Raw genomic sequence first — 16506 nt, forward strand, 5'->3', positions numbered from 1 at the left:
AATGTCACCTTATCACAGAAGTTTCTTTGATCATCCCAAATAAGATAGCAACTTCCTACCCTTACCTCAACCCTTCCTGTCTCCTAATCCATATTATCTCTAATTGATATATAAATATAAATATATGTATATTCATTCATTCATCACCTTTCTCCTCCAAGGGACATTGCTCTGTTTACTGTTTGATTCCCCAAATTGAGTACAGTATGCCTGGTGTGTTGGAAGCACTCAATATATATTGGATAAATGAATGAATGAATGTTCAATAATTAGTTGTTAAATGAAGGAGATTAGTATGCTACTTTTCAAGACATCAGAGCAAAACTTAAACAATTTCTCAATCTACAAACAATCCATTTTCCAGGATGCATTAGAGAAAATTAATTCATTGAGCCACGTCCACAAAAGAAGGTGAAATGCTCCAAGGAGCAATTCTAATATTAAAGTTGACCCAACCGGGTCTGAGCAGAGCCATGCTTAACTTCAAGATTTATGTTTTGAGAAAGATTTTTACTGACACATAGATACTTACAACTCATTCCCACAAATCTGGAATGCCTAAACGTTCATCCAAGTTTGGATTTCTTCCAGAGGTTACTCAGTCATTAGATCTTGGTCCTTTTCAATCCTGACACCCTTCCTCATGACAACTTTGTACGACAGGCATGTGCATCATTCTTCATTCTCTGGTGACTGTCCTATTAATATACAGCATTAAGTAAATAACCAGACCACTGGTTTGAAAAGCAAACTAAAAAGGATTTAAAGACTTAGGAACCCATCTTAATTCAAATAAGATGTTAAGTCCTAGGGACTTCCCTGGTGGTCCAGTGGTTAAGACTCCGTGCTTCCAATGCAGGGGGTGCGGGTTCAACCCCTGGTCAGGGAACTGAGATCCTGCATGCTGTGCAGCCTGGCCAAATTTTTTTTTTTTTTTTTTTGCGGTACGCGGGCTTCTCACTGTTGTGTCCTCTCTCGTTGCGGAGCACAGGCTCCGGAAGCGCAGGCTCAGCGGCCACGGCTCACGGGCCCAGCTGCTCCGCGACACGTGGGATCTTCCCAGACCGGGGCATGAACCCGCGTCCCCTGCATCGGCAGGCGGACTCTCAACCACTGCGCCACCAGGGAAGCCCCCCAAATTTTTTTTAAAAAGATGTTAAGTCCTATTTGCTCCAGGAAAAAAGGTGAGGTAAAACACTCATTGTGGAGGTGAAGGTGGGGTGATACTTCTATAACCAGAAGTTATAACAGCACCAGGAAAGTTGAAGGTCAATTATACTTCAAAAACAAACTCATAGAAAAAGAGATCAGATTTGTGTTTACCAGAGGTGGGGGTGGAGAAGGGGGAATTGGATGAAGGCAGTCAAAAGGTACAAATTTCCAGGTATAAGATAAATAAGTACTAGGAATGTAATGTACAACATGATAAATATAATTAACACTGCTGTATGTTATACATAAAAGAGAGTAAATCCTAACAGGATCACAAGGAAAAATTTTTTTTTCTTATTTCCTTAATTTTGTATCTATATGGAATGATGGATGTTCACTAAACTTATTGTGATAATCATTTCATGATGTATGTAAGTCAAGTCATTATGCTGTACACTTCAAACTTATACAGTGCTGTAAGTTGATTATATCTCAATAAAATTGGAAGAAAAAATAAACAAAAAAAGATTTTCTCTGTATCATTGGTTTGGAGCAGTTTTATAACAATGTGCCTTTGTTTGTTTTTAGGCTGCACCACATGGCTTGTGGGATTTTAATTCCCCAACCCGGGCCCTCAGCAGTGAGAGCACAGAGTCCCAACCACTTGACGGCCAGGGAATTCCCACAATGTGCCTTTGTGTAGGTTTTTTTGCTTTGTTTTGTTTTGGTTTTTGCGGTACGCGGGCCTCTCACTGTTGTGACCTCTCCCATTGCGGAGCACAGGCTCTGGACGCGCAGGCTCAGCAGCCATGGCTCACGGGCCCAGCCGCTCCGCAGCATGTGGGATCTTCCCGGACCGGGGCACAAACCTGCGTCCCCTGCATCGGCAGGCGGACTCTCAACCACTGCGCCACCAGGGAAGCCCTGTGTAGTATTTTTCATCTACCTTTTGCTGGTGGTCATTGAACTTCTTGGATCTGTGAGTTTATATTTTTTATTAATTTTGGAAAGTTTTAGGACTTTACTTCTTCACGTACTTTTTCTGTCCCCCTTCCTCTCCTTTGGGGATTCTATTTCCTGCATATTAGGTCACATGAAATTGTCCCACAGCTCATTTATGCTTTTTTCTATTTTCATTTTTTGGGGATTCTCTTTTCCTCTGTTCCATTTTCTTAGTTTCTACTGCTATGATTTAAACTACTGATGTTTTTCTTCTGCAATGTCTAGTCATTGATCCCATCTGGTGTATTTTTCATCTTTAGAATTTCATTTTGGGTACTTATATATCTTCCATGTCTCTGCTCAACTTTTTTAACATATAGCGTGTAGTTTTAATAACTTTTTTAGCATCATTCTCTCCTAATTCTAACGTCTGTGTCCATTCTGTGTTAGTTTCCATTGATTGATCATTATGGTTCATGTTTTCCTGCTTAAAAAACCACTCTTTTATTGAGATATAATTCACATACCACACAATACACCATTTAAAGTGTACAGGTAGGACTTCCCTCGTGGAGCAGTGGTTAAGAATCTGCCTGCCAATGCAGGGGACATGGGTTCTATCCCTGGTCCAGGAAGATCCCACGTGCCGCAGAGCAACTAAGCCCATGCGCCACAAACTACAGAGCCCACGCTCTAGAGCCCATGAGCCACAACTACTGAGCCCGCATGCCACAACTACTGAAGCCCACACACCTAGAGCCCATGCTCCACAAGGGAATCCACCACAATGAGAAGCCCACACACCACGACGAAAAGCAGCCCTCACTCGCTGCAGCTAGAGAAAACCCGCACACATCAACAAAGACCCAATGCAGCCAAAAATAAAATAAATTCATAAAAAATAAAGTGTACAGTTAAATGGTTTTTTTAGTATACTTGCAGAGTTCTGTAACCATTACCACCATCAGTTTTAGAATATTTTCAACACCCCAGAAAGCAATCCCATACCCCTTAGCAGTCATTGCCTTTTTTTCCCTAGTCACCTTCCTCCCCCACTCCACCAGCCCTAGGCAATCACTAATCTACTTTGTCTCTATGGACTTGCCTATTCTGGACATTGTCTATAAATGGGATCATACAACGTGGTCCTTCACTCTGGGGCTTGGGGCATCATCCTGGAGGTGGTGGTGGGGGCAGGCGTCATCACCACTTTTGTCCTCACCATCATCCTCGTGGCCAGCCTCCCCTTCGTGCAGGACACCAAGAAGCGGAGCTTGCTGGGGACCCAGGTGTTCTTCCTGCTGGGGACCCCGGGCCTCTTTTGCCTCATCTTTGCCTGCGTGGTGAAGCCTGACTTCTCCACCTGTGCCTCTCGGCGCTTCCTCTTTGGGGTCCTGTTCGCCATCTGCTTCTCCTGCCTGGTGGCCCACGTGGCAGCCCTCAACTTCCTGGTCCACAAGAACCACAGGCCCCGGGGTTGGGTGGTCTTCATCGTGGCCCTGTTGCTGAGCCTCGTGGAGGTGATCATCAAAACGGAGTGGCTGATCATCACGCTGGTGCGGGCAGGTGGCCCTCCGGCCAACGGCAGTGCCGGCTGGGCCACCACCTCCCCCTGTGCCATCGCCAACATGGACTTTGTCATGGCGCTGATCTACGTCATGCTGCTGCTGCTGTGTGCCTTCACGGGGGCCTGGCCCGCTCTGTGCGGCCGCCTCCAGCGCTGGCAGAAGCACGGGGTCTTCGTGCTGCTGACCACAGCCACCTCCATCGCCATCTGGGTAGCCTGGATTGTCATGTACACCTACGGCAACCAGCAGTGCGACAGTCCCACGTGGGATGACCCCACACTGGCCATCACCCTCGCCGCCAATGCCTGGGCCTTTGTGCTCTTCTATGTCATCCCTGAGGTCTCCCAGGTGACCAAGGCCAGCCCGGAGCAGAGCTACCAGGGGGCCCTGTACCCCACCTGGGGCGTGGGCTACGAGACCATCCTGAAAGAGCAGAAGGGCAGAGCATGTTTGTGGAAAACAAGGCATTTTCCATGGACGAGCCAGCCTCAGCTAAGAGACCAGTGTCACCGTACAGCGGGTACAATGGGCAGCTGCTGACCGGAGTGTACCAGCCCACGGAGATGACCCTGATGCACAAAGCCCCATCTGAAGGAGCCTACGACGTCATCCTCCCGCGGGCCACTGCTAACAGCCAGGTGATGGGCAGTACCAACTCCATCCTGCAGGCCGAAGACATCTACACAGCCCAGAGCCACCAGGACGCCACCCTGCCCAAGGAAGGCAAGAACTCTCAGGTCTTTAGCAACCCCTACGTGTGGGACTGAGGCGGCACCAGGAGGAGGCGGGCAGATCTGGGGACCTGGCCTGGGCGAGGGTCTTCCTGGGAGCCCTGCTCTCCCCTCTTCCTCCCCCTCGCTGGCTCAGGCCAGGTCATGGGCCTCAGCCCGGAGGCCCTCACCCACTTCTCAGTGTTTGTGGAGTCCAGGAGCCAACTCCGGCTTCGTGTCAGGGTCACCTGGCTTCGTGTCAAGATCACCTGTGGCGGCCACGCTCCAGCTAAATAGTGTTCTTCCTAGGGTGGCGGCCAGTCAGCGCCTACAGTCTCTGGAGTCTTCGGAGAGATTCCTGCAACCTTGAGAGATGTCTCAGGCGCTTCTGTCCTGGGTCTTGCTCCTCTGTGAGCGGCAAGGGTGCCTAATAAACACGTTTCTGCTTTAAAAAAATATGCGGTCCTTTGTGACTGGCTCCTTTCACTTGGCATACGTTTTTCAAGGTTCTTCCATATTGTGGTATGTACCTCTTGCTTCTTTTTATGCCTAATCATCTTTGTTTGGATAACAAACATTGTGAATTTTACCTTAGGTACTAGGGTTTTATTATTAGTATTCCTATAAATCTTCCTGATCTTTGTACTGAGATAGTTGTTACTTGGAAACAATTTGATCTTTCAGGGTCTTCCTTTTATGATTTGTTAATTGGGTCTGCACTGGTACTAAGTCCAGGGCTAATTATTCCCCACAACCTTCCTGTGTATTCTATGCCCTGTGAATTATGTTTTTCCAGTTGACCTATGTGCAGGCCTTGTTCTAATCCAGTTGGATGGTTCTTTCCCTGGACTGGGTAGTTTCTTCATATGCATTCACTTATCAGTACTCTGTTGAATATTCAAGGGGGACTCTTTGCAGATCTCTGTGCTTCTCTCTCTGTGAAGCTCTCTCCTGATATTCTGTCCTTCGAATTCTAGCTCCCCTTGTCTCTCTGGATTATTTTAATTTAGGGAGGCCACCCAGCTCTGCCTTCTCCCCTTTCTGTGCCACAGCATGAAAACTCTCCAAGTGGTAACTTGGGGAAGTTTGGGGCTCATCTTCTTTCCCATTTATCAGGGATCACTGTCCTTCACTGTCTGATGTGTATGTCTTAAAAACCATTGTTTCATGTATTCTGCCTTTTGGTGGGGGGCAGTGGTTGGATGTTTCATGTGAGAGGACAAATTTGGTCCCTGTTACTCCATCTTGACTAAAAGTGCATGAGCCAGGGGTTGTATTTGTGACACCACTTGGACAGTAGGACCAACAGAATTTGCCAATGACAAAGAAGGAGAATCAAGCATGATATATCTGCTCTTTGGCTTGAGTGACAAACTGGGTGTTATGGTGCCATTGGTTGAGATCAGGGAGACAGGAGGGTGGTTGAGCCAGGGAAATTCAAGAGATCTGTTTGGATGCGTTAAATTTGAGATGCCTTATGAGACATCCACGTGAACATGCCAAACAGGCCATAGCATATGAGTCTAGTGTTCAGGAAAGAGGTCTAGGCTAGAGGCCTAAATTAGTGGATCTTCCAAATATTTGCAATAATCAAGGCTATGAGACAACATGAAGTCACCTAGGGAGAGAATACTGACTACAAAAGTAAGGCGGCCAGGATCATACCCAAGGATACCACAGTATTTGGAAATTGGATAAAGATGGAGGAGTAGCCAGAGATATAGGAGAAAACAAAGAGAGTGAGAGCAAGAAACTGTGGAATATGCTGAGTGGTTACAGGAAGGGGTAGAGAAGTGACTGCTTGTTTGGGAAGATTGTTACTCATCAGTGATCTGGTTAAGAGCAGTCTCAGAGAAATGGAAGTGACAAAAGCCAAACTGAATTAAGTTAAATATGCTCTGGGAATTCCCTGGTGGCCCAGTGGTTAGGACTCGGCCCTCTCACTGCCGAGGGTCCAGGCTCAATCCCGGGTCGGGTAACTAAGATCCCATGCCGTGGCCAAAAAAAAATGTTAAATGTGCTCTGGGATGTGAGGAAGCAGAGACCGAAGAAAGCCAGAAGATTGGCTTTGCTGAGGAGCACAGCAATGGAGTCACGCCTAGGGTAGTACACGGGACCAAAATTCACAAGTAAATATGTCTGTGGAAGTAGACAACACAGTACATCAAACAACCTAGATGGCCATCAGTAGGGGAACAGCTGAACAGTTATACATTTATTCCACGGAATACCATGAATCAATTAAAAAGGATGAATAAAACAGATGTCCATTATATATTAATAATTTTTTAAAGCATCAAAACAATATTTGAAAAAAAGTAAAGGATGGGTGGATTGTGTCAATATCACAACTGTGTGATACTTAGTGTCACAATTATGTCAACATTCTGAGTGTAGTATTTTACTATACAACATGTTACCTTCAGAGGGAAGTGTTAAAGCACATGGTATTTCTCTGTATTATTTCTCAAAACTACACGTGAGTCCACATCTCAAAATTTATAAGTTGAATACAAAAATACTTCCAGTATGTACATAATTGGGGTCTTTTTTCCTCCCACACTGAACACTTTTACCTCTTGCCATCAAAAATACCTTTTCAGGGCTTCCCTGGTGGCGCAGTGGTTGAGAGTCTGCCTGCCGATGCAGGGGATACGGGTTCGTGCCCCGGTCCGGGAAGATCCTACATGCCGCGGAGCGGCTGGGCCCGTGAGCCATGCCCGCTGAGCCTGTGCGTCTGGAGCCTGTGCTCCGCAACGGGAGAGGCCACAACAGTGAGAGGCCCGCATACTTTTTCACTTTGTAACTAAAACGAAGCATGTAAAACAGTTATATTCCAATAAAGATGTTAAAAATAAAATAATAAATAAAATAAAACGAAGCATAGGTGGGGTGGGGAATCCCATCCTGGCTTCCCCTGGCTATGGGGATAGACTCAGCTTTGAAGGTCTCCAGGCCCACCCCAGCCTCGAGGTTCCCCGGACGCCTCCCTAGAAGTCTGGGAGAACTACAAATATCTAACAGGGGGCGGCCCCTCTAGCCCACCTCGGAGGTCCAAGTCTTGTTAGCCCAGAAGGTAACACCGTTAGCTCTCGGAGCAGGACCGAGTTACGCAATTCTCGCCCTTTTCTGCTCAGCGAGGGGAAGGCTCTCTCTCTCCCACCCGTCCTCGGTTCCTTCAGACAGTCATGCCCTGGTGGAGCGTCCTCTGCTCCCCGCGATCTCCTGGGAAAACGCCACGCTCCCTCTCTTTGCTCCAAAGACCCAGAAGCTGGTTTAGGAGGACTGCGGCCGCGCTTTCCGGCGAGGGTGAGTCATTTCCCGTCACAGACTCCCTCCCCCGGAAGTAAGGCCTGATGTAAACACGGGAGTGGGGCGTCAAGGCCCGGGAGGTCAGAAAGCCGGGCCGCGGGCGGCACCGAGAGCTTGGGCCAGGATTGGGGACGCGCAGAGGTCAGGTCAGTGCAGGCGGCAGGGAGCTGGGGCATGGTCCAATAATTGGTTGCGGTCTGAGGGACGGAGGGGTCTTTTGAGCAAGGGTCTTGGTGGATAGGAGGTTATCTAGGACAGGGATCTTGAGTAGGTGCTGGCACTGCAAGGGGTATGAAGGTGGTCTTGGACATAAGTGGTGGTAGCGATGTGTGAGGCATCCCTGGGCAGGGTTCCTGGGTGGCAAGTGTCTTTGGAATAGGGGTCCCAAAAAGGGGATCTTGGAAGGTGGGGCTGTCTAAAGAATGGGTCTTTGCAAGTGAGGCAGTCCGGTGGAGGTGGTACAGGGGGGAAGGGAGGACGTTTGGAGAGTGGAAAGGGGTGTGCCTGGGCAAAGGCTTTGGGGAGATGGGGGTTTGAAGGGAGTATGGGGACTCTGGGACAAGAATATTAGGGGGGGGTCCAGGGCAGGCATCTTGTGGGGGGGATTGAGTTGTCCCAGGTAGGGGTTTTGGAAAGTGTGTGTCCTGGGCAAGGATTTTGAGGGGTTGGGGTGCCCTGGAGCAGGGTTTGGGGAGATGATAGGGGGTCTGGAGGAGGAACCTTAGGGGGATGCAATTCCTGGGGGTATGTCCAAGCCAACCCATGTCAGAGTCAGGGACAGCAGAACACATGGAAGGATATGTCGCAGGGGTGGGGGATTTAGAGTGATAAGGGAATCCTGAGGTAGGGTCTTTAGGGCATACAGGGGTCTGGGGGAAGGTCCAGGTTGTCCATGGTTGGACAGAAGTTAGCATGTCATGAGAAGGGGTTGTGTGGAGGTGAGAATGGGATCCTGAAGGGATTTCAGGAAGCCTGTGAGGAAGGAAGGTGTGAGAGAGCTCTGGAGTGGTAGAATAGGTTGGAATAGAAGGATGTGGTGGGGGAGTTCCTGTGAGCGGTGGACCAACCGTAGTAGGTCTCAGGGCCAGGTCACGGAGATGCAGGAAGAGGTGGATGTTTGAGCCCCCTTTCCCCATTTGTTGACAGGCAGACTTAGGTGCTGGGTCCAGGTGTAAAGGTGAGACGTGGGTAGGGGGTGGTTCCAGGCCATGTTGGGCACTGAGGCCAGGATTGGCTGAGGGTAAAGAGGAGATATCACTGGGATAACCCCTACCCCATTATCTCTTGATAAGCAGTAAGTCAGGGAGGGAGTAAGGAGGAGGTGGGGGTGTCGAGGTCAGGGTAGGCCGAGAGAGCTGGAGTCAACCAAGTGTAAGAAGATGTGAATGTTCCTGTCCATGCTCTTTGGGGTCTTGGGAGCTTAGAGTGGAGACCCTAGGATTCTCCCTCTGATTTTGTCTTCTTTGCAGTCCTGCTGGGGTTAGGTAGCAGAGTGGGAGAAGGAAGAAGAAATCAGTTGGGGACAGGAGTTTTAGGACTCAGAGAACAGACCCCAGGACTCTTCCCAACCCTACCCCCATTTGTGTCCAGGGAAGCAATCCTGGACCATGACTCAGCAGCCACTTCGAGGAGTGACCAGTCTGCGTTTCAACCAAGATCAAAGTGAGAGAGGCTTGTGCCTGTGCCCTTTTGGGAGGGAGAGTGGGAGAGAATGGCCAGAGGTGGGTGTTAAGCCCCTAGCTTCCCACCTGGGCATCCTTTGAGGCAGCCCGGATTCCTCCCGTCCCCAGGCTGCTTTTGCTGTGCTATGGAGACAGGTGTGCGCATCTACAACGTGGAGCCATTGATGGAGAAGGGGCATCTGGGTGAGCTGTTGGTGGGGGAGGGGCAATGGGCAGAAGGGCTGGGCTGGGCATTGGCACCCACCCCTACTGACACCCTGGTCCTTGTCCAGACCATGAGCAGGTGGGCAGCATGGGCCTGGTGGAGATGCTGCACCGCTCCAACCTGCTGGCCCTGGTGGGCGGTGGTAGCAGCCCCAAGTTCTCAGAGATCTCAGGTAAGTGTCCTCATCCGGTCCCACCCTTGGCCCAGATTCCCTGGAATCCTGGCCTCCCGGAGGCTCTGGCAAATGAAGATGTCAGAGTAACTCAGAGTCACACAGTGAGGCCTACAGCTTACAAGTCCTGGATCTTATCGCTTGAGAAACTTGGTGTTTTGTCTTCATTTAACAAACTCTTATTGAATGCCTCCTGTATGCCATGTCCTTACCTATGGAGCACTTGCTGTGAGCCTGGTGCTGTTGTTACCACTTTACATGTATTAACTCATTTAATCCTCACAGTAACTCTGTGTGGTAGGAAATATCATCATCCCCATTTTTGCAGATGAAGAAACTGAGGCCCAAAGAGGTTAAGTGACTTATCCAAGGTCACACAACTAATAGGTTTTAAAATCTTGGGGCTGTCTCCCCAGTGCCCTCTTGCTTTGAGTCTCAAGCACCATCTTATTTTAAGGGCTTTTGTTGATCCCACTGGGACATGGCAAAAGATGCCCTAGGATTCCTCACAGAAGTCTTCTGGGGGGTATGAGCTGGGACCCTGGAGGCAGAAATAGTTACTGATGAGAAGTTATAGGCCTGGATATGAGTCCCTGCTTGGTTGCTGATGGGTTGTGAGGTCCTTGGCTAGATAGAAAACCCCTTCGAGCCTCAGCTTCCTCATCTGTAAATGAGTATAACGGTTCTAGAACCTGTCTTCTCAGGAATCACATCTACAAGTGCTCATGCTGTGTGAGGTCATATTGGGTGTTAGCAAAAGGTTAAGCAAGTGGGTTGAAGTCCCATGGGGAGTAGGGGTAGGTCTTGTGTCACCAGGGCTGCCCCTCACCCTAAACCTTGGCCCCGACAACACACCCACCTGCCCAGCAGTGCTGATCTGGGACGATGCCCGGGAGGGCAAGGACTCCAAGGACAAGCTGGTGCTGGAGTTCACCTTCACCAAGCCAGTGCTGGCTGTGCGCATGCGCCATGACAAGTGAGCCTGAGGTGGGCTGGGGGTGGGGGAGGTCGGAGGTCCCCACAGCAGGCTAGAGGGTTAGTCCTGCATGGGTACCCTGCCCTCCCCTCATGACCATCCTGTGTTGTGTGATGCCCACAGAATCGTGATCGTGCTGAAGAACCGAATCTATGTGTACTCCTTCCCTGACAATCCCCGAAAGCTGTTTGAGTTTGACACCCGGGACAACCCCAAGGGTGAGAGGACCCAGAGATGCAGGTGTAGTGGCAGGAGGCAGTGGATGGGGCAGAGGGGCAGAAATGAAGAGAGACAGAAAGGGGCACACAGAGAGTAACTGGGAAAGAGAGGCAGGGAGAGTCTTTGCATAGAGATGCTCCAATGGGCTGAGCTGCTCCAGTGGGCTGAGATGCCCACACTCCCAGTCTATCCATTTGCCCATCCTTAGCCAGTTCTCTCTCTCTACTCTCAGCCCCACCTCACCCCTGGCTACCTCAGATAGCAGAGCATAAAGGCTCATTAAGGACATTAATGGGTATTCCAGGGATTCCTGGGCCTCCTGGGGCTGCCACAGCTGCATAGGGAGGCAGGGAATCTGCCTTGATGGGGAACACGCCTGAGGGCAAGCCCCCTGTGGGTTCTGTGGGTAACATGTAGCATGGAAGGTTGAAGTCCGGCCCTTATCCAGCTCTGTCCATCCTGAGCCCCTGCCTGGCCCTGATGTCCTCTTTACCAGCCCCCCTCCCCACCCTAGGGCTCTGTGACCTCTGCCCCAGCCTGGAGAAACAACTGCTAGTGTTCCCAGGACACAAGTGCGGGAGCCTGCAACTTGTGGTGAGCTGTCCAGTGGGCAGGGATGGGTAGGTGGGCTGGCTCTCCCTGTGGACTCTTGGCAACTTACCTCCTTACCACCTACCCCAAGCCCAAACTGCTCCTTCTACTGTAGGACCTGGCAAGCACAAAGCCCGGCACCTCATCTGCTCCGTTTACCATCAATGCACATCAGAGCGACGTGGCCTGCGTGTCTCTGAACCAGCCAGGCACGGTAGTGGCCTCGGCCTCTCAGAAGGGCACCCTTATTCGCCTTTTTGACACACAGTCCAAGGAGAAGCTGGTGGAGCTGCGCCGAGGCACTGACCCCGCCACCCTCTACTGGTGAGCACAGGGTATGCGTGGTGGGCTCCTGACCCCACACCACATGACACGTGGGCATCACCGCTGGTCTGTCTTTCAGCATCAACTTCAGCCATGATTCTTCCTTCCTGTGTGCATCCAGTGATAAGGGCACAGTCCATATCTTTGCTCTCAAGGATACCCGCCTCAACCGCCGCTCTGCGTGAGTGCCTCCTGCCCCACCCTGCCTCACCCCCATCCCCTGCCCATATATCACACCTGGGCTTAGCCAGTGTTGCCTGCAGGCTGGCTCGCGTGGGCAAGGTGGGGCCTATGATTGGGCAGTATGTGGACTCTCAGTGGAGCCTGGCGAGCTTCACCGTGCCTGCTGAGTCAGCCTGCATCTGTGCTTTTGGTCGCAACACTTCCAAGAATGTCAACTCTGTCATTGGTGAGTGGGAATAGCCCTTGACTGGGGGGTACTGCATGGGTGAAGGCCTACAAATTGGACCTGAAAGAATTTTAGGGCATGGGAGGCCTGAGGGAGCCAAACTGGTGGTTCACTTCCACCATCACTAAGGGAGATGGCACGTGGCAAAGACCTGGAGATAGACCCTGGGCCATGGGACACCTGAGAGGACTGGAGTGTGTGGCTTTGGCAGCATCTAACCTTTTCCAATCCTCCCCCACTCCTCCAGCCATCTGTGTAGATGGGACCTTCCACAAATATGTCTTCACTCCCGATGGAAACTGCAACAGAGAGGCTTTCGATGTGTACCTTGACATCTGTGATGACGATGACTTTTAAGGACCCTGTGGGTTGTGCTAGGGACCTGCAGTGGCAGACTGCAAAGCCTGTGCGGGGGTGGGAGTGCTGTGGAAGCCACCAGCCAGCAAACATTAATGGAGCAGGTGCCCACTTTCCACTCTTAAGAGCAATGCCTAAACAGCTCAGTCGCCCCAAGCACTTCTTGATGACTGTGTGCCCGCAGAGCCAGGCCAGGGACTCAGAGAGACAGCGGCCCCCCTGGGGCTCCCAGCCTGGAGAAGACTGCTAGGGACCCAGAGTGGGTGCCCTAATCCAACCTGTGGGGATTTTTAAAAGACTTACCAGAAAGAGACGATCTCTGATATGATGAATATGAATAAAAGGCCCTTAGTAGTATTTATGGCTGGACCTCGGGAGTGGGGCCTGGAGGAGATGAGGCTGATAAAGCCCTGCAGGAGTTTCCTGGAAAGGTGTGAACCTCTTGGACCCTGACAGGAAGGAAGTGGGATCCTGCTCGGGTCCTTCTGACAGTCTCTGCATGTCCTCTAATGTCTGGCCTCTGTGTGCCAGAGCTGCCAGCACCGCCCAGAACCATCCCCGTGACGCCCCCGCCTGGGGGTGGACGGGAATGCCTCGCCCCGCGGCGGAGACTTAATTTCCCAGCGGCCCCTGCTACCTTACCGTTCCGGCGTGTTGTTGGTATTTTCGGTCACGTGTGCTGCTGTGCCTGCGCAGTCCACTAGTTCGTCAGGGTAGCGGTTGCAGGGCCCAGACTCCGTTTCCCGGTGTGCCACACGGTGGCGCGGTGTACAACGGGTGTTGTAGTCCGGCCGCTCCTCTGACTGGTCCAGCTACATCGACCGGCAGGATGTCGGAGGTGCGCCTGCCACCGTTACGCGCCCTGGACGACTTCGTTCTGGGGTCGGCGCGTCTGGCGGCCCCGGATCCACGCGACCCGCAGCGATGGTGCCACCGCGTCATCAACAACCTTCTCTACTATCAAACCAACTACCTTATCTGCTTCGGCCTCGGTCTCGCTCTGGCCGGGTGAGGGAGGGAGGGAGGTGCCGGTTGGCCGGTGGCGCCCGCTGGGCATGGAGGGTGGACCCGCGGGATTTTGAGGGGGCTGCAAGAACTTGAAGGGCGAATTCAGTAGAGTGTGAAACTGAAGGGGAAACTGGGAGACAGAAGGCCTGGAAGAGGAATCTGAAAGGGTTGGCCTTTGCAAAGGGTGGGTTTAGGGGCAGGTTGGGATGGGGGGGCGGCTGGAGTGGGCCCTGTGGGGGTAGGGGGAAGTGTGGGCCTGAAGATAAGGAGGGCTGGAAAGTGGGACACGACTGTACCTGAGGGGTGATGGGGCCAGATTAAGATGGCCTTGGAGGACTTACGACAGGGACAGGACGTGGTCAAGTTGAAGGGTGGACTTGTGGAGGACCTGGGCTTGGAGAGAGGCCTGGCTATAATTGGAATGCTCCCGGAGCAGGTACCTCTTGGGGAACTTGTCTAGAGGGAGGACCAGGGGATGGAAGTCCTGAGACCAGGGCGGGATGGAGAACCTGGAAGAGGGACTGGGTAGGACTGGAAGTTAAGTGACACTGAAAACCTGGAAGGGGTTCTAGTAATGATGGAGGGAGGAATCTATAGGAAATGGGAACCTGGAGGGGGAATTTGAAGGGGAGGAAGTCTGGAAGGGACTCTGGGCCTGGGGAGAGGGAAATGTATGGAAACAGAAGGACTGGAAGAGGAATTTGCAAGGGCTGGGCCTTTGCAAAGAGTGGGTTTGGGGGCACGTTGGGATGGGGGGGATGGCTGGAGTGGGTCCTGCAGGGGTAGGGTTGGAAGGAAAGAGCAGGGAAAAGCTGTGAGCCCTGGGGCCTAGCAGTATGGGAGGGCCTGAAGCAGAAGATCTCAGGAAGATGGGACTGTAGGAGTGACAAGAAAGAAATGAGGGTCCACAGGGGAGCCCAGGGCTCCTGGGAGTTGGAATCCCTGAAGAGTGGACCGTTGGAGACAGGGCTGATGGGAGTATTTGCCGGGCTGGAGGGTCCGGAGCCGGGGCGGGGGGTGGGGGTGGGAACCAAAGCTCTTGGGGCACGGACTCTGGTGGACGGTGGTCTGGGAGGCACGGGGGCCAGGCCGCCCTCTCCCCGCCTGCCCGGCTAGCTTAGTTCCATTGTCCCCGCAGGTACGTGCGCCCGCTGCACACCCTCCTAAGCGCGCTGGTAGTGGCGGTGGCCCTTGGCATGCTGGTGTGGGCGGCTGAGACTCGAGCAGCCATGCGCCGCTGCCGTCGCAGCCACCCAGCCGCCTGCCTGGCTGCAGTGCTTGCCGTCAGCCTCCTCATTCTCTGGGCCGCGGGCGGCGCTTGCACCTTCCTGCTCAGCATCGCCGGGCCCGTGCTTCGTGAGTCTCCACTACCCTGAGATGGCCGGGAAGACGGCCACCGCTCGCAAACGGCGCCAGGCCCGCCCTACCCTGGTTCCTGGGCTGAGAGGGGGCTGGGACACCCGGCGGGCAAGGCCACACCTCCTTCACAAAGCGCCTTCCCTGGCTTTGCTCCCCTCCCTGGGAACGCCCCTCTTAAAACCGCCCTTCTGGGCGTCACTGCTAGTATGAAGTGCCTTCCACCGGCCACGTCCCCATTACTGGGCACCCTCCCTGGCCACGCCCCTGTTGCGAAGCGCATTACTCCGCCACACTAGCAGGGTTCAGAGGCGTCCTGGCTACTGACTACGCCATTGGTCTGTCTGTACTCCAGTTCCCTTCTCTGGGCCCCCATTAGCTAAAGGTTGATGTCCCATCCCACTGACCCCGCTCCTCTCGGTATTGCCCACAGTGATCCTCGTGCACGCGTCACTGCGCCTGCGCAACCTCAAGAACAAGATTGAGAACCAGATCGAGAGCATTGGTCTCAAGCGGACGCCAATGGGGTTGCTGCTGGAGGCGCTGGGACAAGAACAGGAGGCTGGATCCTAGTGCCCTGGGATCTGTACCCGAGACATGGAGAATGCCATCACCACCCTGGCCCAGACCCAGAGCCCTTTCCCAGTCCTTAAAATAGGAGCCCCTGCCCAGTTCAAAAAACAGGACAACTGCAACCCTTCCCCCATGTCCCAAACTGGGATATTCCCTCATACCTAGCCCCCCAGTTTAGGAAACTAGAGTCTTCCCAGCCCTGAACTTGAGAACCAGAGACACCCACATCCAGCCCAAAACTGGGGCTTGGAGACCACAGCATCCATGACCAACCTCAAACTCTGGGCCCAGAGACACTCCCCCCCCAACCCCAATCTGGGACTCACCTATCTCCCATGCTCAGCCCCAAAGCTGGGGACTGGGACCAAGGCATTCTCAGATCTTGAATCCTGGACCAAGGCTTTTCCAGACCCCACCCCAGCTTTGAACCCAGGATCCAAGTGTTCTCAGCCCCCATCTGGGTGGAGGATTCAGGTGTCCTGACCCAGTTGAACCCTTGGTCCCAGGTGACCCCAACACTCACAAGTCCCACTTGCCTCCCTCTAGCTCTGCTTAGGGATTCTGCCACTCCCCAGCCCACCCCCCACAAAGTTCCACAGCGACAAGGACCAAGGGGTAGGGTGGGGTGGTGTGGGGTAGGGGTAGCCCTGACCAGGAATGGGGCATATATATCAGTGTTGCTACAACAATAAAGGCTGTTGCATTGCTCAAGCCAATTTGGGCCTCCTGGGTATGGGTAAAGTGTGTTTCAATGGCCAGAAGTGACCTGCTTGTCAATTCTAGAGACTTTCTGACTGGGTCCCTGTTAAATATGTGGGCTGAAGGACGAGCTCTCAGTTCCTTTCTTGAACCTATTACCTCTAGGGTGGCATTAACACACAAGGGAGTTAAGGGCACGGAGTGTTTGCTGCCAGCATTTGTATTACTAAGGGCTCTTGGCTAGGAATATG

General features: G+C 52.4%; 3 protein-coding genes and 1 long non-coding RNA gene across 11 annotated transcripts in view; 3 read left to right on the top strand and 1 right to left on the bottom strand.

Moving 5' to 3' along the window:
• The window catches only part of LOC136793474 (uncharacterized), a 22055-nt gene extending 14372 nt beyond the window's left edge, over nucleotides 1-7683 (bottom strand). Inside the window, exons 1-2 of the long non-coding RNA XR_010838765.1 lie at nucleotides 7418-7683; nucleotides 533-698 (exon numbers count right to left, since the gene is read on the bottom strand). This is a non-coding gene — a long non-coding RNA (uncharacterized lncRNA). The remainder of the gene's footprint in view (nucleotides 1-532; nucleotides 699-7417) is intronic.
• LOC131748152 (G-protein coupled receptor family C group 5 member C-like) lies at nucleotides 3222-4515 on the top strand. The gene is given in 2 exon segments (XM_059050209.2): nucleotides 3222-4095; nucleotides 4098-4515. Coding segments are annotated over 2 exon segments (1206 nt in total). The 3' UTR covers nucleotides 4430-4515.
• WDR45 (WD repeat domain 45) lies at nucleotides 7500-12976 on the top strand. Of its 8 annotated transcripts, none has more exons than XM_067024281.1 (11): nucleotides 7500-7681; nucleotides 9275-9346; nucleotides 9475-9549; nucleotides 9639-9743; nucleotides 10614-10719; nucleotides 10843-10937; nucleotides 11453-11532; nucleotides 11645-11853; nucleotides 11933-12034; nucleotides 12117-12262; nucleotides 12510-12976. In XM_067024281.1, exons 1-11 carry the CDS (start codon nucleotides 7561-7563, stop codon nucleotides 12617-12619), a joined length of 1221 nt encoding a protein of 406 aa, XP_066880382.1. In that variant the 5' UTR covers nucleotides 7500-7560; the 3' UTR covers nucleotides 12620-12976. The 8 variants fall into 8 exon arrangements, with proteins under 8 accessions (XP_066880382.1, XP_066880381.1, XP_066880383.1 ...); XM_067024280.1 differs by having other exon boundaries at nucleotides 7522-7681; nucleotides 10611-10719; XM_059051431.2 differs by lacking the exon at nucleotides 7500-7681 and adding an exon at nucleotides 7707-7830 and having other exon boundaries at nucleotides 10611-10719.
• On the top strand, nucleotides 12827-16272 carry PRAF2 (PRA1 domain family member 2). The gene is made up of 3 exons (XM_059051441.2): nucleotides 12827-13627; nucleotides 14766-14983; nucleotides 15417-16272. The coding sequence occupies exons 1-3, from the start codon at nucleotides 13449-13451 to the stop codon at nucleotides 15554-15556; spliced, it is 537 nt and encodes a 178-aa protein (XP_058907424.1). The 5' UTR covers nucleotides 12827-13448; the 3' UTR covers nucleotides 15557-16272.
• Nucleotides 16273-16506: the final 234 nt, after the last annotated feature.

This window comes from Kogia breviceps, chromosome X, assembly GCF_026419965.1.
Source record: "Kogia breviceps isolate mKogBre1 chromosome X, mKogBre1 haplotype 1, whole genome shotgun sequence".
Classification (NCBI taxonomy): domain Eukaryota; kingdom Metazoa; phylum Chordata; class Mammalia; order Artiodactyla; family Physeteridae; genus Kogia; species Kogia breviceps.